A 23,363-nucleotide genomic window follows, 5' to 3' on the forward strand; every position below is an offset into this window, starting at 1 on the left:
TCAGTAATGCGTACAACATAGAACAATTAGTCAATTTTCAAGGCTACTTAAAATTGAGAATAAGAGTGTTTGGGTGAAACAGTTGTTTTGTCCTCAATAGCTCAAAGATCTCCTTCTGCACTTTTGTACTTACCCCTGCAAGAATTAGATTACTCTGGAATTAAAAGAACTCAAAATGTTTACTCAAAACATTTAAGCTCAAAATGTTTACATTAAGTTGATGATTTTAATAGTAGGTGAATTAATTTTTTTTTCTTTTTACAATCCTGTTATCAGGGTGGTGTTGGGGGCAACTGTATATTTACTGGCTGAATACCCTTTCTAATGCCTACACGGAGATCACAGCAGATATTTTCTCTTTGTGCCCTGACAGAGAAACATCTGTTGCTGCCTCGGATTGAACTTTCAACCAACTAGGAGGTGAGCATCTTCATCTCCACACTGCTCAGGTGAGTAAACACTAATATTCTCTTATAATTTTCATTTGGAACAATACTTTCTGACTCTGATTACACTGGTATAAGAACACTGTATGCAAAAACTAAAAGCTAAAAAGAAAGCACTGCTATTTCATTATTTGAACATATACACGAAACTGCTGATGTGTACAGAAAATAAGATTTAATGGTGGAAAGAAAAGGTGGTGTTGACAGGTTGGCTCTGCAGTCTGCAATTCACTGTCATAAATAAAGAATATTGATCAGGCAAGATTTACTTACTTTTCCATTTCCAATGGATTTCTCTCATGCATGGTCCATCGGAATGTCTGTGTTTGTGTGAGCTACATATATATACATATATAAGTTAATGTAAGGCCCCAACTAAGAATTCCAATGTGCTGGCTTTTCTCTCACACAGAGAAATGTGGGATAGAAAAGAGAAATCATGCACTAATTAAAAGTTAGATGGGGAAACACAGTCACGAGATGGACTGCTACACACGATCTCATCCCACAGCTGGGTTTTATGCAGGTAATAAAAAATTGTTTGCAACTGATAAAGGTATTTTCTGAACTGAGCCCAAAAACTTGTAAAACTTGGAAGCACTCATTAGATAATTAACACTTGCAGTGTAACATGCCAAAAGACCTTTAAAATGAAAGTCATTGAACTGTTTTACTTAAAGTGAAGTATTATTCACCAAATGGATTATGATTCTACAAAAAAAAAATTGTTTTAAAACTAAAGAGAGACTGCTTTATGATGAACTATTATTAACAAGAAATCTTTATAAAGCATTTCTAATATTATTCAAATGCCATTACATTTTCCCATGCTGAAAACAGATAAAAATTAACTAAGATTATCACAAAGAAAAGGTAAGATTGCTATGTACCAAAGTTCTGTTTTTAAAGTTAACATTGCTGGCAAAAAACAACAACAACATTATTAATAAATTATTCCTATTCACGTTGCTTTCAGGTATTTATCTTCAAGGAGTTTTAGTTTGAAATATTTCCTAGAATTTCCACTGTAACCATTTTTAATTCACTCTGAAACCAGACCATTTAAAAGTTTTTCAATGTCCAGAATCTGGGTGTCTGTCAAAGAATAGGCCAAAAGAATCATCATTTTGAAGCTATACCCCTCTTTTATGAACATAAAAAAGTGTTGGAGATTTAATTGTGTGGTTGCAGATATCATCTTGATCTTTTTGACCTGCTGCAAATATACCTGTTCAAAACCAGTGAATGGTTATAAGGATCCTATGCTAAAAATTACATATTACCAAAAAAAAATGATTAATAACATTCACTGGATAACTTAATCTTCCATTTGAAAAGGAAAATTATAACCTTGTTTTGCTTCACAGCTTAAAATAGTCTATTTCAAAATTTATATAAATTATATACAAACACTGAATGTATCAAAATACATCTGTCAAAAGAATTAAGCATAGTCAGCAATAATGCACTGTATTTACATATATTTTCAATTATATTTCTAATTTCATTTTACATGCATCTATTAAATCAACATATACAGAATATAGGCCTCCTATAGTAAACAATTTAGCAATATAAAATGATTCAATGAATTGTCAAATACCTTCACCATTAAACTCTTAAGTATAGAACATTCTACATTACTAAGAATACAATACAATGACTTGAATAATTGTAAATATCATTGTATGCTTTGCCAAAAACAATTATAGTTATACAATTATACAATCACAGCAGCATGAATTTTGACTTTCAATGTTTTAATAGGAACTGAATGTGAGCTTTTGTGAAATATTTTTCAAAATCTCATCCGCATTTTCATAAGACTCATTAACTTACTTTAGATGAGGAAGAATCACATTCCTGACAAATCCATCCATAGCCAGTTTGCTTTGGAGATTTTTTCAAGGGAGGATCCAAACAACCAAAATGATAGCATAGTCTGCATTCATCACATCTGCATTAGAAACGAAATACTTATTTCATGCAGAATATAAATTTTAGATAAAAATAATCAACAGAAATAAATCATGAAATCTGAAGAAATCTTACAATGTAATATATATATAATTACATACATATGTTAACAATAAATCCAACGAATGATGGAGCTTCATATGGACACCAGCACTCCTAGTGCCTTCTCAACTGATAGTTAATTTATCAGAGAATATTCATGTATTAATATTACGATAACCATTTTTGTTAACATATCAACTATGATGTAGAAATAAAGAACAGGTATCAAGAGAATCCATCTTTTAATAGAACTTTTTTTGTTCAGGAAACTGTGAATGGGAGTGATTTATACCTCTCCTTATACACTCTTTGTACCTGCAATATCTGTTCTGCACAGTACATTGATCTCGGAAGAAATTCAAGGAAAAAGGAGAAAGTGTAAAAATCTAGCAATTCAAAGATGTTTCTGCTCATGCAATTTTATATTCCATATACAACTTGATAAAACAAACAAAAACAAAGAAATATGTAGGTCTCATAATATGAAAAATCTGTATAAACATCTCTTCAGTGAATGAAAATAAACACACATAGAATTCTGAATAAAGAATATATTTTTAATATTCAAAACTTTTTACATGATATAAAACAGTTTTGGAGATATTTTGATAGAGGATGTATGTCAGGATCATGCTTGTTCATCATATGAATTGTTTTTTCCTCCTTGATTAACATCTTTTTGTGAAACATTAAAAATCAGTTTGAATAACAGGTGCATATATCACCTACAGGTATTGTAATTTCTTATAAGAAATTTGTCCAATTTCTGCTTCAAAAATAACAAGAAACAACTAATATTAGGCTGAAGTTATTATAGGAACAGGGCTGTCAAACTCAAGGCCCGGGACAGGATCTGGCCCATGGGGACACAAGCATGATCCTGGAAACAACAAAGGACTGGCCCGCAGGGCCTCTGCCAGTGATTTTCACTGGCAGATGGTTGTAGGAGGCTATCGCAGCCGAAAACAGAGCTCAGGAGCCCATTTTTTTTCAGCTACCACAGGTGCCCCTGACATGAGTGATGCTGAGCTGGCCATTCCCACTCCGGCTCCCCAAGGTCAAACACAACCCTGATGTGGCCTATGCAATTGAATTTGATACCCCCTGTAATAGAATTAATTCACAAACTACATTTGTTTGTCTGCAAACGCTGAGAAATGTATGCATAATGTGTAAGAAGAATTGCAACTAATAGTGGTCAGATTCCAGGGGACAGGATTTCAGGTGAAGCATTTCTCTAATGGTTTCCTGTCTTCCTCCCCTCCGATCCTATTAAAATTTTAGCTATTAATATGGTGCACTAAATGAACATTTTAACACACTGAATACATAAATTTACCATCATGTGTTAACTTATATAGTCAAGAATAATCAAATGTTTATCAGCCTCACAAATGATTAAATTGAGTATTTTGATCCTTTGTGGACCTAGTTCAGCAACTTGCCTATCACATGATGCAGCAATTTCTAAAAACAGGACAAAAGATTTAAGCTCTTCCTATCTTGTCATTAAAAACAGAGGACAAATTCATCTATATTTAAGATGAGAAATATTAAACAATATTGCTTTCTGAATTACTATTAAATTAGAATAATGTTTTATTTTCCATGCCAGGCCAATCATAAAGTTAAATGTTATTTGTCACAGTCAAATCAAGGGGTTCAATACTATATATATCTTAAAAAGTACTTGATATATATATATATATATATATATATATATATATATATATATATATATATATATATATATATATATATATATATATATATATATATATATATATAAATCTGAACTTAGGTTAAATTTCGCTTCAGAGAGCTTGATTAGATACTTCCATATATCTTTTTCTTTAATAAAATAATAAACGTGTTCTTTAATCTTCTTCATTTGCTCATGTCCTTGAAATTTTTTTCAACAGTTTGGCCTGTTTTTTCCTTATTATTTTGATATTATTCCCTAATTTCAAAATCTGAAAAAGATAAATGAATAATATCTAGAGAACAAACTCATTCTATTTAGAATTAGCATGCACATCCATCCAATTTCATTACTTGGCTATCTACTCAGGAGAGACTCTTATCGGCAGGCCTGTAGAAGTCTTAGACCTATCTAACTGAAAAATTGAAGAAAACGGTGACTATAATTTGCATATCTATGTCACTATAATTTTATGCAAAATTCAAAGCTTCCAATAATTAAAACATTTTTTCCCCAGAGTAAGATAGCATATTTTTGACTGGAAAATGTTCACCTAAAACTTAGAATATGAGTTTCAAATTTATTTTTATTCCTTGTACTTTATGTATTTATTTAAAAGTATGGCTAAATAAATAAATAAAGTCCAAGAAATAAAAGATATGCTAGCATAAAAATATTCCTTGAACAGTACATTTTATTGTAATATTTTGCAAGGAAGCAATTGTTCCAACTTCAATCTATTTAAATCTGATGTTGATTTGTCTGAATTTACTGCACAAAAAACTAATAATTGTGTATGGAAGTGTAAAAATGATTCTGAATCAAAAATGGATTCAAATATATACATAAATTGCAAACTGGAATTTGAAATGCAAAGGTTGAAAATAAATACCTTATTATAAATTTATCTCTTAAAAATTCTGGTTGTAAATTTAAATATCTCTTCTAACCTCTATGATAAGGGGAAGAAATATTTCACAAAGCATTTATATTTTTATATAATAAAAATGTCATCAAGCAAATGTTATCAAGGATGGTGGCTTTCAATTCATTCCATAATTCTATTGCTTATTTATTATGTTAAGTTTACCAAATTTAACATCAATCTAACTATATTATAGGTTCCTTTGGCTAGGGAGCTACATTTGGCAGGATTGGAAGGTTGGCCTCAGGGAAGATGTCCCTTAAGACCTGTTTATATCAGCAAGCATAAGTGGACCTTGGGGGCATCCCCTCATCTGTTTTATTTATATAGGTTTTTAATGTTTTTATAATTATGATAATGGTTTTTTATATATTTATTCATTGTTTTTAGTTCTGGTATATGTTTCCAAAAGCTGATTTTGGTGAAATGAAATAACTATACAAATTAAATAATAAATTTATTTGAGAATTTTAAAAATCTACCTGTGGAGAGAAGGCGTGGCCAGCATTGCGACGGGACAACGCAAACCCCGGGAACTCCGGGAAGAGCGCCGAAATTCCTGTCATTTTGGGAATGCTCAATGGACCATAGCTGTCCTGGGATAGCGAAGAAAGAAGGCACCGGCTGGTGTGAACAGGGAAGTTGTGAATTCCCTGTAGCACCAGCATCCAGCCTTTGACCCAACAACAGGAAAGGCAGCCATTAAAAGCTTCCAAAGTCGGGACGGCCACACAAGAAGATTGAGCAGGAGGCGAGATCAGAACAGAGCATTGTTACCAGGCGAGGGATTGGCCAACTCACAGGTAAGAAGAAAAAAAAACTTTTAAAGTTCAAAAGGATTGGGCCTCTGTGGCTCAGACTGGTAAGACAGTCTGTTATTAGCACAGCTGCCTGCAATTACTGCAGGTTCTAGTCCCACCAGGTCCAAGGTTGACTCAGCCTTCCATCCTTTATAAGGTAGGTAAAATGAGGACCCAGATTGTTGGGGGCAATAAGTTGACTTTGTATATAAATATACAAATAGGATGAAGACTATTGCTAACATAGTGTAAGCCACCCTGAGTCTTCGGAGAAGGGCGGGATATAAATGCAAATAAATAAATAAAAATGTATTTATTTAAAAGTATGGCTAAATAAATAAATAAAGTCCAAGAAATAAAAGATATGCTAGCATAAAAATATTCCTTGAACAGTACATTTTATTGTAATATTTTGCAATGAAGCAATTGTTCCAACTTCAATCTATTTAAATCTGATGTTGATTTGTCTGAATTTACTGCACAAAAAACTAATAATTGTGTATGGAAGTGTAAAAATGATTCTGAATCAAAAATGGATTCAAATATATACATAAATTGCAAACTGGAATTTGAAATGCAAAGGTTGAAAATAAATACCTTATTATAAATTTATCTCTTAAAAATTCTGGTTGTAAATTTAAATATCTCTTCTAACCTCTATGATAAGGGGAAGAAATATTTCACAAAGCATTTATATTTTTATATAATAAAAATGTCATCAAGCAAATGTTATCAAGGATGGTGGCTTTCAATTCATTCCATAATTCTATTGCTTATTTATTATGTTAAGTTTACCAAATTTAACATCAATCTAACTATATTATAGGTTCCTTTGGCTAGGGAGCTACATTTGGCAGGATTGGAAGGTTGGCCTCAGGGAAGATGTCCCTTAAGACCTGTTTATATCAGCAAGCATAAGTGGACCTTGGGGGCATCCCCTCATCTGTTTTATTTATATAGGTTTTTAATGTTTTTATAATTATGATAATGGTTTTTTATATATTTATTCATTGTTTTTAGTTCTGGTATATGTTTCCAAAAGCTGATTTTGGTGAAATGAAATAACTATACAAATTAAATAATAAATTTATTTGAGAATTTTAAAAATCTACCTGTGGAGAGAAGGCGTGGCCAGCATTGCGACGGGACAACGCAAACCCCGGGAACTCCGGGAAGAGCGCCGAAATTCCTGTCATTTTGGGAATGCTCAATGGACCATAGCTGTCCTGGGATAGCGAAGAAAGAAGGCACCGGCTGGTGTGAACAGGGAAGTTGTGAATTCCCTGTAGCACCAGCATCCAGCCTTTGACCCAACAACAGGAAAGGCAGCCATTAAAAGCTTCCAAAGTCGGGACGGCCACACAAGAAGATTGAGCAGGAGGCGAGATCAGAACAGAGCATTGTTACCAGGCAAAGGATTGGCCAACTCACAGGTAAGAAGAAAAAAAAACTTTTAAAATTCAAAAGGATTGGGCCTCTGTGGCTCAGACTGGTAAGACAGTCTGTTATTAGCACAGCTGCCTGCAATTACTGCAGGTTCTAGTCCCACCAGGTCCAAGGTTGACTCAGCCTTCCATCCTTTATAAGGTAGGTAAAATGAGGACCCAGATTGTTGGGGGCAATAAGTTGACTTTGTATATAAATATACAAATAGGATGAAGACTATTGCTAACATAGTGTAAGCCACCCTGAGTCTTCGGAGAAGGGCGGGATATAAATGCAAATAAAATAAAATAAAATAAATAAAAAACTTTCCGGCTTGAAGTTAGTGGCTAATTGGCATGCGGAAACTTAAAATGAGAGGAAACAAACAGTAAAGAGGATCTATAAGACAAAAGCCCTAAAAGAAACAACATTCCATCTGGACTTAAAATTGGTTTTGGAAGAAAATATAAATATAAAAAGGAGAAGAAGACTGAGAGAAAGTGTCTTTTGCTAACAAAAAGATTTAATAGAGGAAGAAAAAGAAACTGCTTTTATGAATTAACAAGTGACATTTTGTTGCTAGGAGTTGTGGATTGGAGAGAAACATCGCTGGAGAAAAAAAAATAACATTGCATTGTTTAGGTTACTAAGAGGAAAAGCAACACCAAAGGAGTACTTGTTTGAATAGCTGTGGCATAGCTTCAAAGAACTGGAAAGATTAAGATTGGAATTAGGACAACCTAGGAAAAAACATTTGAACTGGCTTGCATTTGGAAATAGAAAAAAAGGGAGGGGGGAAAGAGACAATATTTTGGACTTGAATTTGGACTATACATAAGTTAAAATAAATATATTTAAAAAGTCTTTCTCCTTATATTGAAAATATGGAGAGTTGGGAGGATGAATATGAGGAACTATGGGAGACGCTTCAAATGGTGCGAGAATCTTTTAATGGGAGCAAACAAGAAGAGCTGTGGCTTAAAAATAAAAAAAGAAATTATGAGGAAACAAGAACAACAAATATAATGTTGAAAAAGAAACAAATGAGGATAATACAGATGATCATATTGGGATTGATAATGAAAGAATAAAAATGGAGAGGGGGAAAGATATTTTTAAAAAGAAATGGAGAAAAGAAAAGAAGAAAAAATTGAGGGGGGAAATCAAAAGAATGAAAAAAATTGATGATTACACTGGGATTAGCAGTGACAGAACAAAGGGAAGAGGAAGAAATAGAGAAAAATTGAGGGGGAAAATTAAAAGAGTAAAAGCTAGAGAAAGGAGGTGGAAAAGAGGATGCAAGAAAGGGAGAAAGAAGAAGATAAAAGGACGGGAAAAAGGGAGAAAAATATTAAGAGATGGGATTTGGGAGAGACTGAAAGAAAATAGTTAAAAGAAAGAGAAAAATGAATAGTAGAAAAGAAATTATAATAGTGGTAGAATTCTTTTTTTTTTTTTTGGAATAATGGAAATTAGAAGAAATATATAGATTATTGTAAAAAGGTTGTAAAAAGGTTGAAATGAAGTGAATGAAGGGAGAAAAAAAGGAGGAGAAGTAAATTAAATGTGGAAGATATAATGAGATATATGTTTTCTTTTTCTGTTTGTGTCTGAGAATGAATGGAATGAGAGAGAATTATAGTTGATGATAAGGAAACAAATTTTAAATATATAAAAGAATGGAAAAATTGATTGAAATTAAGATATAAAATTGAAAAAAAGGTAAAAGAAAAAAAGAAGTACATTATTTTTTTAAAAAATAAAATAAATAGTCCAGGAGATGAAATGTGAAAGATAGTATTGTTTATAAGTGAAAATGATTGAAATTAAGATGTAAAATGAGATAAAATTGAAATGTTAGTAAATGATGTATACTATTGGAAGAAAATAATAAGTATTGAATTGTGAACAAAAATTCTAAGAAAATAAGAGGTGGAAGGTTGCATTAATTGATTTTAAGATATAAATGGAATAAGATGAAGACAATGTTAATAAATTAAAATACAGGAGGGGAGGTTTGAGAAATATATATATTAAATGAGAAAATCGGGGTTGTCTGGACACCATAAATATTGAATTGAAAATAAATACAGCAATGGAGAGAGATAAGAAGGAGAAAGATGGAAAGGGAGAAGGAGGAGAGAGAAAGAAGAAAGGGAAGAGAGGAGGAAAGGTAGGGAAATAAAAGTAGGAGAGAAGATTAGATAGGAAAGAAGTAGGAAGGAGGGGGGGAAAGGAAAGGGAATTAGAATAGGAGAGAAGAAGAGAAAAGAAAGTAGGTAGGATGAAAAGAGGGAGGAAGAGGAGCGAGAAGGAGAAGAAAGGATTGCTGTGAAAAAGAAAAGATGAAATGGAAGAAAGGCAATTGAATATATTTGAATGTATTAGGATAAAAATTGAAATAGTTAAAAAAAAGAATGAAAAAATTGATGATTACACTGGGATTAGCAGTGACAGAACAAAGGGAAGAGGAAGAAATAGAGAAAAATTGAGGGGGAAAATTAAAAGAGTAAAAGCTAGAGAAAGGAGGTGGAAAAGAGGATGCAAGAAAGGGAGAAAGAAGAAGATAAAAGGACGGGAAAAAGGGAGAAAAATATTAAGAGATGGGATTTGGGAGAGACTGAAAGAAAATAGTTAAAAGAAAGAGAAAAATGAATAGTAGAAAAGAAATTATAATAGTGGTAGAATTCTTTTTTTTTTTTTTTGGAATAATGGAAATTAGAAGAAATATATAGATTATTGTAAAAAGGTTGTAAAAAGGTTGAAATGAAGTGAATGAAGGGAGAAAAAAAGGAGGAGAAGTAAATTAAATGTGGAAGATATAATGAGATATATGTTTTCTTTTTCTGTTTGTGTCTGAGAATGAATGGAATGAGAGAGAATTATAGTTGATGATAAGGAAACAAATTTTAAATATATAAAAGAATGGAAAAATTGATTGAAATTAAGATATAAAATTGAAAAAAGGTAAAGAAAAAGAAGTACATTATTTTTAAAAATAAAATAAATAGTCCAGGAGATGAAATGTGAAAGATAGTATTGTTTATAAGTGAAAATGATTGAAATTAAGATGTAAAATGAGATAAAATTGAAATGTTAGTAAATGATGTATACTATTGGAAGAAAATAATAAGTATTGAATTGTGAACAAAAATTCTAAGAAAATAAGAGGTGGAAGGTTGCATTAATTGATTTTAAGATATAAATGGAATAAGATGAAGACAATGTTAATAAATTAAAATACAGGAGGGGAGGTTTGAGAAATATACATATTAAATGAGAAAATCGGGGTTGTCTGGACACCATAAATATTGAATTGAAAATAAATACAGCAATGGAGAGAGATAAGAAGGAGAAAGATGGAAAGGGAGAAGGAGGGAGAGAGAAAGAAGAAAGGGAAGAGAGAGGAGGAAAGGTAGGGGAAATAAAAGTAGGAGAGAAGATTAGATAGGAAAGAAGTAGGAAGGAGGGGAGAAAGGAAGGGAATTAGAATAGGAGAGAAGAAGAGAAGAAGTAGGTAGGATGAAAGAGGAGGAAGAGGAGGGAGAAGGAGAAGAAAGGATTGCTGTGAAAAAGAAAAGATGAAATGGAAGAAAGGCAATTGAATATATTTGAATGTATTAGGATAAAAATTGAAATAGTTAAAAAAAAGAATGAAAAAGAATGAATACTAATAAAAATGGAGAAATTAGAACTTGTGGGCAAAAGAAGATGTGTGACTTAATGAAATGAGCAAGGAAATATTAGGAAATGAATAAAATTATGAAAAAAGAATATTCTGGTAAAAAGTGTAACTAAGTAAAATATATTTGAATATATTGAATTGTATAAGGAATGAAATGGCCAATACTCTGTTCATAAATCATATATGCGTGTAGGGGCGGGGGAAACTAAAAAATCAATAAAAACTTGTTTTAAAAATCTACCTGTGGTTTAAGTTATAAAGTAACTAAACTTAAGGTATTTTCATGTTTATATTAGTTGTTAATCAGTTTTTCAGATGAAAATGTCATATATTAGCACTTCTGGTATTCTAAATGTTATTAGTCTTTAATGGCTATTTGACAAATTTATCTTCTTAAATTTTCAAGTGATTTTGGACATTCAAAAATATAATTATTCATCACTGAATATGTTTCTTGCATATTTCATGTAATACTTAATGTCTTTGATTTCATCCAGTGCCATTGCAACTGTTTGATTCATAGTAAACTTTCATCTTAAGTTTGAAGGGAAATGAAATTTTGAAGGAACTCAATCTTTTAAAACTAGTAATTAATTCTCAGAAGTTTTTCCTTTGCCCAACAAACTTAAAATGTTTAAAGAACAATCAAGATGACAAGTACTGAAATAATAAAGTTAAAAAACATTAATTTATTGGGAATTAGAAAAAAGACACAATATGTTAAACAAAATCATATTGAAAATGCAAACAAACCAGGGAAACAGCTAGCATACCAAATTAGAAAAGAGGAAGAAAGAAAAATGATAACAGTGATAGAAAAAGAGAACAAATTGCTAAATACAAGTTTGGATATAGCAGAACAACCTAATTTTTTTAAAAAAAGAACCACACTCAAAGAATAAAATTGGTAAAGAAAATTTGAAAACTTATATATAAAGATCAACATCTAGGACTTCTGGCAAACTGAAGATGGTTCCATGAAAAGTTAATCCAATAATTGTGAAGAATGAACAGCCATCAAGTAGACCAGTTCTTTGTAATTCCTCTCTGGACCAGGAGAGGGTTTAAAATCATCTACAAGTACTCCAAACAGTTGTGCCACATGAGAAGACCTCTAGTGGTTTCTATTGGGTTTAAAGATGTGGAAATTGAGTGAATAATAATTTTGCTGAAACCGTGGACAATTCTTTTAAAAGGGCACTGGACGTGCACACTTCCCTTTCTAATTACATTCAGAAATTGCTTGTTAACTTTACAATTAGAAACGTTTGGATTGATATGTTTCATAGCATTGGGTATTATGGTATGTGGAAAGACTGGGTGAAAAGATGCTGCTAAGGGAATGATTAATTAAGAAAAAGCATAGCCTACATTTAGCTAGTAGGTGGGGCGAAATAATAATAATAATAATAATAATAATAATAATAATAATAATAATAATAATAATAATAATAATAATAATAATAATAATATTTTAATTTGTATACCGCCCTTCTCCCGAAGGACTCAGGGCGGTTTACAGCCAAAATAAAACACAAACCACAATACATACAATATTAAAAACAACCATTAAAAAACTTATTCAATGTGGCCAAATATTAAAATACGATCAACCCTATAAAAATAATAAAAGCTAACAAACCCATAAAATCATCAAAAAATTTAAATAATCAAGCCAGTCCAGCGAGATGGAATAAGTAAGTCTTAAGTTCGCGGCGAAAGGTCCGAAGGACAGGTAGTTGTCGAAGTCCTGGGGGAAGTTCGTTCCACAGGGTAGGAGCCCCCACAGAGAAGGCCCTTCCCCTGGGAGCCGCCAGCCGACATTGCTTGGCTGACGGCACCCTAAGAAGTCCCTCTCTATGAGAATGCACAGGTCGTTGGGAGATAGAGGATGGCAGCAGACGGTCCCGTAAGTAACCCGGTCCTAAGCCATGGAGCGCTTTGAAGGTGGTCACCAGTACCTTGAAACGCACCCGGAAGACAATAGGCAGTCAGTGCAGTCTGCACAGGATGGGTGTTACATGGGACCTCCAAACCGCTCCCTCTATCACCCTTGCAGCTGCATTCTGGACCAACTGAAGCCTCCGGGTGCTCTTCAAGGGGAGCCCCATGTAGAGAGCATTGCAGTAGTCCAAGCGAGAGGTAACAAGAGCATGAGTGACCGTGCATAAGGCATCCTGGTCCAGAAAGGGGCGCAACTGGCGAATCAGGCGAACCTGATAAAAAGCTCTCCTGGAGACGGCCGTCAAATGATCTTCGAAAGACAACCGTCCATTCAGGAGAAAGCCCAAGTTGCGCACCCTTTCCATCGGGGCCAATGACTCACCCCCAACAGTCAGCCGCGGCTGCAGCTGACTGTACCGGGGTGCCGGCATCCACAGCCACTCCGTCTTAGAGGGATTAAGCTTGAGCCTGTTCCTCCCCATCCAGACCCGTACAGCTTCCAGACACCGGGACAGTACTTCGATAGCTTTGTTGGGGAGGCCTGGGGTGGAAAAGTACAGCTGCATGTCGTCAGCGTACAGTTGATACTTCACCCCAAAGTCACTGATGATCTCACCCAGCGGCTTCATATAGATGTTGAACAGGAGAGGCAAGAGAATCGACCCCTGCGGCACCCCACACATGAGGCGCCTCGGGTCGATTTCTGCCCCCCTGTCAACACCATCTGCGTCCGGTCAGAGAGATAGGAGGAGAACCACTGATAAACGGTGCCTCCCACTCCCAAACTCTCCAGCCGGTGCAGCAGGATACCATGGTTGATGGTATCAAAAGGCGCTGAAAGGTCTAATAGGACCAGGGCAGATGAATAACCCTTGTCCCTGGCCCTCCAGAGATCATCCACCAACGCGACCAAAGCCGTCTCTATACTGTAACTAGGTCGAAAGCCGGACTGGAACGGGTCTAGATAGACAGTTTCATCCAGGTACTGGGGTAATTGACATGCCACCGCACTCTCTACAACCTTCGCCATAAAGCGAAGGTTGGAGACCGGATGATAATTTCCTAAAACAGCTGGGTCCAGGGAAGGCTTCTTGAGGAGGGGTCTCACCACCGCCTCTTTCAAGGCAGCAGGAAAGACACCCTCCCGCAAGGAAGCATTTGTAATCCCCCGGAGCCAGCTTTGTGTCACCTCCTGTGTGGCCAACACCAACCAGGAGGGGCACGGGTCCAGCAAAAATGTGGTGGCATTCAACCTCCCCAGCAACCTGTCCATGTCCTCGGGAGTCACAGGGTCAAAACTATCCCAAACAGTCTCAACAAGACGTGTCTCGAACCTCTTGTCTGGATCTACCCAATTTTGATCCAATCCGTCCCGAAGCTGAACGATTTTATCGTATAGATAACCGTTAAACTCCTCAGCACGCCCTTGTAATGGGTCTTCCCACCCCTCCTGTTGAAGGAGATAGCGGGTCACCCGAAACAGGGCGGCCGGGCGGTTATCTGCCGACGCAATGAGGGAGGAAACGTACAAACGCTTCGCATCCCTCAATGCCACTAGGTAGGTCCTACTATAGGACCTAACTAGTGTCCGGTCAGCTTCCGAACGGCTGGATCTTCAAGTACTCTCTAGGCGTCTTCTCCGGCGTTTCATCTCCCTCAGCTCCCTGGAGAACCAGGGAGCTGGTTGAGTCCTACGCCGGGTCAGAGACCGCAAAGGCACAATACGGTCCAAAGCTCCAGCCGCGGCCTGTTCCCAGGCCGCGACTAGTTCTTCAGCCGTGCCGTGGGCCAGATTCTCGGGAACCGGCCCAAGCTCCGTCAGGAACCTCTCTGGGTCCATCAAGCGCCTGGGATGGAACCAATGCATTGGTTCCGTCTCCCTGCGGTGGTGAGTAGCGGTTTGAAAGTCCAGACGAAGAAGAGAATGGTCTGACCATGACAAAGGCTCGATAACTAAATCATTTAAAACCAGATCATTCAGCCACTGGCCAGAGATGAAAATCAGGTCTAGAGTGCCTCCCCCGATGTGGGTAGGGCCGTCCACTAATTGAGTCAGGTCCATGGCTGTCATGGAAGCCATGAACTCCCGGGCCGTCGAGGTTGCCACGCCAGTTGATGGCAAATTGTAATTCTCCATGACCAACAGTCTAGGGGTTTCAACTGCCAACCCAGCCAGCAACTCCAACAGCTCGGGCAGGGCTGTTGTCACGCAGCAAGGAGCCAGGTACGTGATCAACAAGCTCACCTGAGTCCTATGGCCCCACTTCACATAGAGGGATTCACAACCAGCTATCTGAGGCACAGTGGTCTCCCTCGGTTCCAGACTTTCCTTGATAATGACCGCCACCCCCCCACCCCTACCTTGGGCCCTTGGCTGATGGAATGCTCGGTAACCTGATGGGCATATCTCCACTAGGGGAACCCCCCCTTCCGTGCCCAACCAGGTCTCCGTAATGTCCATAACATCCGTGGTCCCCTCCTGAATTAGATCTGAAATCAGGGGGGCTTTGTTCACCACGGACCGTGCATTGCATAACATCAGCCGGAGGCCCAAGTCCTGAGTACTCTGGCCACTTGGGGAACGGGAAAAATCTGGGGGGGGGCGGAGCACGCAATCGCTCTTAAATAGTGAGGGCGTAACCCCCAAACCTGATATGCCCCCCCCTTCCGCCATATCTGCCTCTCCCACTGACCGTGTCGATAGAACAGCCCTGGTAAATTGGAACGAAACCCTCCCCCGCCACCTTCGGACCTGTAACCTTAACACCGCGAACATAGCTTGGACTTGGCTCCCTCCCCGACGGGTTTCCCCCCCATCCTTACCCTCCCTCCCTTTAAAAAACCCTTAAATAAAAATTTATTTAAAAACCCCCAAAGATTCTTCTTAGACGCATGCCACCTCTCTGGGTCCCAAGACCCTTCATTAAGGCAGGCCCTCGATAACGTGGAGGGCCATTCTTGCGAGGCAGGGGAATCTCGCAAGCGAAGAAGTTCAAAAGGTGAATATCTCATGTGGAAAAAAGGCGGCTAAAAGATAGTATAGCCCCAGATCGGTATAGATGATAAATAAGGTCTATTTCAGTCTAGATAAATCCATTTGGGGCCTGGTGCAAGATGGTAGAAGATAGAAGCGATTAAACAGTCTTCCAAGGCCAAAAAAAACCCTGGTGAGCCCATGGTGATGGAATTCAGATGGCTCCAGATGACAAATGACAGTCATACCACTTCAAGCACACAGGAATAAGATGACACAAACCATTTTAGGGGTAGACACAAACAGTAAACACCATCGCCTCCATCGCTCCCTCCTTCCCTCCACATGGCCCAGCCCAGTCATAGGCCCTCCGGGGTAGTCCAGCCAGAACACAACATCGAGGATCAAATCAACCTTCTTCACCTCTAATCGACGTCCGCTGGCAAAATAAGAACTGTCCAGAGAGCCCAAAGCAAGCAGATGGACAAAGATGGCCAAGGCAGCCAGAGCGCGGCAGATGAAAACTGCCGTCGCAGAGGAATCATAGCCGCAGCCATAGGAGACTCCCAGCTGGTGATGAAAAATCTTATCGGCTGGGGGGGGGGGAAACCCCATCGCCGATAGGTGGATACCTAGTTGGGAGGACGGTATGGACAGGAGCCGAATAAGGAAACCGCAGTCTCTTGTTACGGTCTTCAGCCGGATCAGCTGGAATATGCCGGAATGCCACCCCTAAACGCCCAAAATGGACGCTGCCATACACCGCTTGCCTCCCCGTCTCAGTTCTCAGTGACCGAAGATCTTCCACGAGGCCCGGAGGTCTCAATCGATCGCCAAGGTAAACCCAAATCGAGTCGGGGGTCATAGTCGGCCAGGCGACGTCTCTGTAAACCACATTGATCCAGGGCTTTCCAGCCTACCGTTTCTCAGGGCTCAAGATGCCACCATTTTCACGCATGCGCAAAAGAAGAGATCTTCCTTTCTTATTTTGTAAATGAGACATGAGAAGAATTGTATTTTCAGATTTGCAAGAGTCTGTCAACTGTAGTTTTATAATAAAGTAGAATGAGCTCATATACTTGTTTTATTCTCAAAATATTGTACATTAATGCAATATTTATTGAAATCAATACCTTATTTTGTTCATTATGTACCAAATGTGTAAGTCAGGGTTCCAAGTAACACCCCCAACGAAAAAAGACTTTGAGGCTAGAAATTCCTCAATGTTCCATTTTATTAGAGATGTCATATTGCCACATCTGGGAAAACCCGAATCTGAAAGCTTCCAGGTTTTCCCCACCCAAAAGAAAGTCCAAGTCCCTTGCCCTGCACCCACATATCCATCACATGGTCCAATCAATACATTATCCTATCCAGACGTGCCTCCCAGTCACGCCATTGCAGGTGCAGGGAAGAATGTCTTTGACTCCCTGAGAAAAGAATGTTATTATGGCTAGATATCTTTCCCTCTATACAATCTCCCCCTTCCAGTTTCCCACAGCACTAAATGTGGAAGCCCTGAAGATCCAAAGAAAAGATCGCTTCCAGGGCTGATAATTACATTTTGAACCACAGTAACTGATTTCTTCCATTATATAAACAGAATATTTATACGTAACTTTTCGGTAATGCTGTTTTGGTTCAAAGGCAGCCAAGCAATGAAAAAGTAATATAATTGGCTCTAGAAAATGGAAAGGGTCATGGGATAGAGTTAATTCAGAGTTTCACTTATCACTGAAGGGGAAAGGGAATGAAACTTCAAATAATGAAGCAACCAGGCCAATTAGGAATACTCAGAAGCATTTTAAAACTAAGCTAGGGAGCAATTAAATAAAAACACAGAATCAGCCTTGTTGTGCAGACCATTTTATGAAGAATCAATGTCCTGTTTAATTAGGTAAGTGGATTTATCTTAGAATATCATAATTCTATGTGAAACTCCATTGAATTAAGAAGTTTTTGACTACTTCTTACAAAAAAACTGTCATTCTCCAGTTTTGACAGCTCTAGCCTATGGCCCATCTGAGCCAATAGATTTTTCATCAGCTAAATTAGCACATCCAGTGACTACTTTCATTAGTAGTCTGTTTAATGAAAGAAGCTCCTGGGTTCTAAACTGAGACTTATTTTTTAAACTTTAGTGCAAAGTGGACTGCTTTTGAGATTTCACTCCAAGTTTCACATAGACATATATGGAATGTGTGGTTTAATAAATTATATTTGTTTCATAAATGTGAGTATCACTGAATTGATTCTAATTCATTTTATATACCTATATATACTATACATGATATATATGCAGTGTTTTCCCGAAAATAAGACCCTGACTTATATTTTTTCGAACCCTGAAATAAATGCTTGCCATGTGCTTATTATTGCCATGCGATCAAAAGCCCAATTGGGCTTATTATCAGGGGATATCTTATTTTGGGGGAAACAGGGTAGGTTTAAAATTAAACCTAGAAAAGAATGAAAGGAAGAAGGGAGATACATGCAATCTACTTTGCCCATCGGACAGCTTTATGTTCTGGGCAAACATTTTTTTCTGTATTTCTATGACTAGTTTATAAGAACAGAAGGAAACTATTTTTCTTCACTGACCTACTGAACTTGTGCAAGACAGAAGTGAGACCACACAGAAAACAGCTGTATGCAGATACAACTCCTTGAATTATGTCCTTCTCCAGGAATCATTGAAAGGTCAATTGAAATCAATGCTCTACATAAGAAAAGTCAATCCGAATACTAAAGTATTAAAGAGAGCCCTTTATCTCAATCCTTACTGTAGATTTTTATTCTATTACCCAATTGTCAGAAGTTTGCTTTAAGTTCAAACACCGTACAGGATAAAAACAATGCCTTGTGTTCTCAAAGAAGGATGAACAAAGACTTACCATACTGCAGTCAAGCACATTTAGAAGACTTACTCTATAGTATGCTAAAAAAAAAAGGGCAGTTACAGAAATCACTTTGCTGCCAAGGCTTTTTTTTCCAAAAGAAAAAATAGAGCTATAATGGTAAAAGATTTTTAAATGGGTCATTCAGATTAATATATCTTTAGAAGCAAAAAGTGATTTACTGCTGCTATTTGTTGTATTTATTTAACTGGTAACAAAGAAACAATAGTTTTGTAAATTAAAAAAAGAAGAAAATTTGCATAATTACAGATTGGTACTCATTACAGACATTCAGAACCCCAAAGTATAAGAAACCATATGTAAGGTCATGAATAAAATGAGGTACAATAATACTCTTCCCTACTTTTCCCTCTCAAATAAAGAATCTATTGTGCAAACTAAAATGGGAAGGGCATTGGTCCTACTGAGAACGCTCCTTCTCCAGTGATGCAGAATGGTCCAGAAGTGGGTTGAATCTGCCCAGAGTTGAAATTGTTGGCCACGCCTCCTCTTGCGACTGTTGGCCCCCGTTTTTGGCGAAGATAGCCTGAAAGAGAAACTCAGCCAACAGTTAGTGAGGACCGGCTCCAGGCCCCCAAGACTGGGTGGGGCTGGACCATTGCACATCATTGGAGAAGGAGCGTTCATGGTAGGACCAATGCCCTTTCTCCCAATGGAATGCGGAATGGTCCAGAAGTGGGACATACCAAAGTTTGGCTGTCCTAAGGGAGGGATGCCATGGGGACTGGAGCTGAAGCCCATAGAGCCAAATGATCCTGTTGAAGGACCCTCCTCCCAAATGAAGCTTCTGCAGAAGCATATACGTCCAATTTATAATTCCTTATAAAAGGCAAAGAAGTCGAGGTGACCACCCTGCAAATGTCCTCAAGAGAGTTTGCGTTGCCCATGCAGCGGTGGTAGCTGCACCTCATGTTGAGTGCGCAGTAATGCGCTTGGGAACAGGCAATGCCTGAATTTCATAAACCCGGACGATACACGTCCTGATCCAGGGACCGATAGCTGAAGAGGACACCTTAGTGCCCAGTGAGGTCGGCTGGAATGAAACAAAGAGATCCTCAGACTTCCTGGTGGGTGCAGTTCGCTTGATATAAATTTGAGTGCCCATTGGACATCCAAGGTATTCCATGCTTTCTCAAGGCATGGGAAGGCCGAGGACAGAAGTTAGGCAATATGACCCCCTGGGTTCTGGAGTTCACCTTGGGAATGAACGAAGGGTCAAGTCGCAGAACAACTTTGTCAGAATGGAAGATACACAGGTCGGCCCGCACAGAGGGCCACCAGCTCATAAATGTGCCGTGCCGAGGTGATGGCCATCAGGAATGCCACCTTAAGGGTGAGAAATTGGAGGCTCCCCATGTGCAAAGGCTCAAAGGGTGGTAAAGTCAGTGCCTTTAACACTCTGGGTAAGTCCCAGGTAGGATATCTATGAACAACTGGAGGGCGGATGTTGCTTGCCCCCTGCAGAAATCTGCAAATGACCGGGTGGTGCGGCAGCAGCTCCCTGTCTGTCCTCGACAGGGCCGCCACTTGTCTTCTAACGGTGTTGTGGGCCAGCCCCTTGTCGAGTCCATCCTATAGGAAATCAAGGACCCGTGGAGGAGAAGCTGAGACAGGGTTAATATGGTGCTGGGAGCACCAGGCCACAAATACCTCCCAGGTCGAATTGTAGATCCTGATGGTGGACTGCTTCCTGTCCACCTGAATGGTCCGGATGACATTGTCAGAGTAGTGCTCCGTCCTCAAGAGGGCCCCTTCAAGTGCCAGGCAGTCAACTGGAGCCACTGGGCCTCTGGATGGAGTAGGACCCCCTGGCTAAGAGAGATCCCCTCTGGAAAAATCCTACAAGGCCTCGATGAGGATAGGTTGAGTAGGTCCACAAACCACGGTCTCTGTGGCCAGAAGGGAGCCACCAGAATGACTTCTGCGCCTTCTGTGATGATCTTGTGAATCACTCATGGTATCAGGGGGAGAGGCGCAAAGGAGACCAGAGGGCCAAGGGCAGCGGAGGGCATTGGTTGCCTCCACCCCCTGGACGGAAACCTCGTGATGTAACGAGGTAGCTGGGGATTCAGGCATGAGGCGAACAGGTCCACAAGTGGTGTTCCAAATCGAGAGCAGAGTTGTCGAAAGATGTCGGGGTGGAGACACCACTCGGCGTTGTCCACCGTGGTCCTGCTCAGGAAGTCTGCCTGAGCATTTCCCTCGCCGGCAATGTGCTCCACCTTGAGGGAGCTTAGATTGGTCTCTGCCCACCTGCCAGTTTGAGGGCCTCCTTCATGAGAGTCTGTGAGCAGATACTGCCCTGGCGGCTGACGTGTGCCTTTGCAGCAACATTGTCCGTCAGTATGAGCATGTGATGTCCTTGGACAGAGCTGTGAAAGTGCCTCAGAGCCAGATGGATCACTCTCAACTCCAACCAGTTCATGGTGTTGGCTAGGTCCTGTGAAGACCAGTGGCCTTGAGCCACTTGGGAGTTGAGGTGAGCTCCCCAGCCATAGAGGCTGGCATCTGATGTCAGAAATAACCTCTGAGCTCTTGTATGGGAGAACCTCTGTCAAGAGCTGAGGACTCCCACCAGTAGGGGAACCTTCTCACTGCAAGAGGAACCCTGACCTTTGCCTGAGAATTGGCAGTGCCTGCCCATTGATATGGTAGCAAAAACTATTGAAGGTTCCGGGCGTGAAGCCGAGCCCATGGTACAATTTGAATGCAAGAGATCATCTTGCCTAGTAGTTCAGACAGTGTTACCAAGGGGACCTTGGGGTACTGCTGGATCTGAACTATTAATGCCCATAAGCTGTGTCTCCTCTCCTGGGACAGAAAGACCTGCCTCAGGGCGGAGTCTATGATAGCTCCGAGGTGGTTCAATCTGGTTACTGGTGTCAGATGACTCTTTGGGTAATTCACCGGAAACCCATGGTCCCATTGTTCAAGTCTATGTGTTCTGTCGCCTCTTGGAGAGAGGAGGCCTGAATCAAAATGTTGTCTAGGTAAGCCTGCAGACTCACCCTAGATAATCGCAGGTGGGCTGCTAGGGCAGCTAATACCTTCGTGAAGCAGTGTGGGGACGATGCCAGGCCAAACGGCAGGACACAGTATTGATGGTGGTGACCCGCATAACAAAATCTTAGGAACCTCCGATGATCTGGTAAGATCCTGATGTGGAGGTATGCTTCTGACAGATCGATTGAGTCCATGAGATCTCCGAGTCGAATCCCTTGTAGAATTGAAAGAAGGGAACACATTTTGAACCTCTTGTAGCCCAAGTGGGTGTCGAGGGACTTTAAGTCCAGAATTGCCCTCCAGCCCCCCAGCCCCCCCCCCGAGTGCTTCAGTACAACAAACAGAATGGAATAAAACCCGTCTCCATTGTTTTGGTGGAACTGGTTCTACTGCTTTTATATCTAGAAGGTCTTGAATCGCACGCTCTATCAGACCTCATCTTACGCGGTTGTTGGAAACAGGCCATTGTAGGAAGTGGTCAGGTGGGCTGGAGAGGAACTCCAGTGACAGCCCTTGCCGGATGGTGGCGAGGACCCAATCGTCTGTTGTTATCTTTTCCCATTGGTCTACATAGAGGCTCAACCGTCTTCCTATTGGAGGAATGGGAGGAGAGTCATTTTTGTCTGTGGAACTGGCGGTTGCCAGATCCGCGAAAGGGGCATTTCTGATTGCCAAATTGATGTGATCGGTCATGAAAGGACACCCTGTCTGGTTGATGCCCCACTCTCTGCATATAGGGGTGTTGCTGAGAGGGACCCTCCTGTGGATTGGATCGAAAGGACTGCCTTCAATAATAAGGAACAGCCCGTCTATCTGCTCTTCTAAGTGCAGAAGGCATCACTTTCCACTTGTCCTTATCTTCCACTAATAGGAGATCAAGAGATTCCCCAAACAGTCTGGTACCAGAGTATGGGGAAGATGCCAACCTCCATGTGGCCTTAAATTCGGGTGGCCACTGTTGGAGACATAATAGCCCCCTGGAGGTGACTGCTGAGGCCAGGGCCCGAGGGGAAAATTTGGCAGCATTTAATGTCGCATCTGTTGAAAATTTAGCAGCGACAATGATCTTGTTGAGGTCCTGATAATGACGGACCTCACTTGGTGGCAAATCCGGCTTGCAACTGCTAGAGCCAGATCAGTGAAGATTGTGTGAAGAAGGATGCCGCCATAGAGGCCTAATAGACAAGGTGGCACCCTGTGGTTTTTTGAAAGATAATTCCCAGTTTTTGTCCTCTGGCTTAAGGCTCCTAGAGGGGTCTCTGGCCAAATAAGGGGAAGTAAAAGCTAGGGCTGCTATTGGACTGTCTATGGAGAGTACCTGCAATAGTTGAGCCAATTCAGGTGCCATGTTGTAATTGTGCCTGTCCGTGCCACTGGAAATGGGAAGAGATGCTGGGATGCTCCACTGGTTACACACAACGTCCGTGAATAGCTTGGACGCAGGAATGAAGAGCTGGCGAGCAACTGGCTCAGAAAAAAGATTGTGACCCTGTCTCTGAGTGGATAGGGCCTCAGAAGGAAG

General features: G+C 39.5%; 1 protein-coding gene across 6 annotated transcripts in view; it reads right to left on the reverse strand.

Moving 5' to 3' along the window:
• The window catches only part of PHF14 (PHD finger protein 14), a 181,268-nt gene that overhangs the window by 58,989 nt on the left and 98,916 nt on the right, over window positions 1-23,363 (reverse strand). For 5 of the 6 annotated variants that reach the window (XM_058180685.1, XM_058180688.1, XM_058180687.1 and 2 more), the window contains exon 17: window positions 2,286-2,403. The exons of the other annotated variant lie outside the window; for it this stretch is intronic. In XM_058180685.1, coding sequence (XP_058036668.1) covers window positions 2,286-2,403 — 118 coding nt within the window. The remainder of the gene's footprint in view (window positions 1-2,285; window positions 2,404-23,363) is intronic. 6 annotated transcript variants of the gene reach the window in all.

Source organism: Ahaetulla prasina, chromosome 4 (assembly GCF_028640845.1).
Source record: "Ahaetulla prasina isolate Xishuangbanna chromosome 4, ASM2864084v1, whole genome shotgun sequence".
Classification (NCBI taxonomy): Eukaryota; Metazoa; Chordata; class Lepidosauria; order Squamata; family Colubridae; genus Ahaetulla; species Ahaetulla prasina.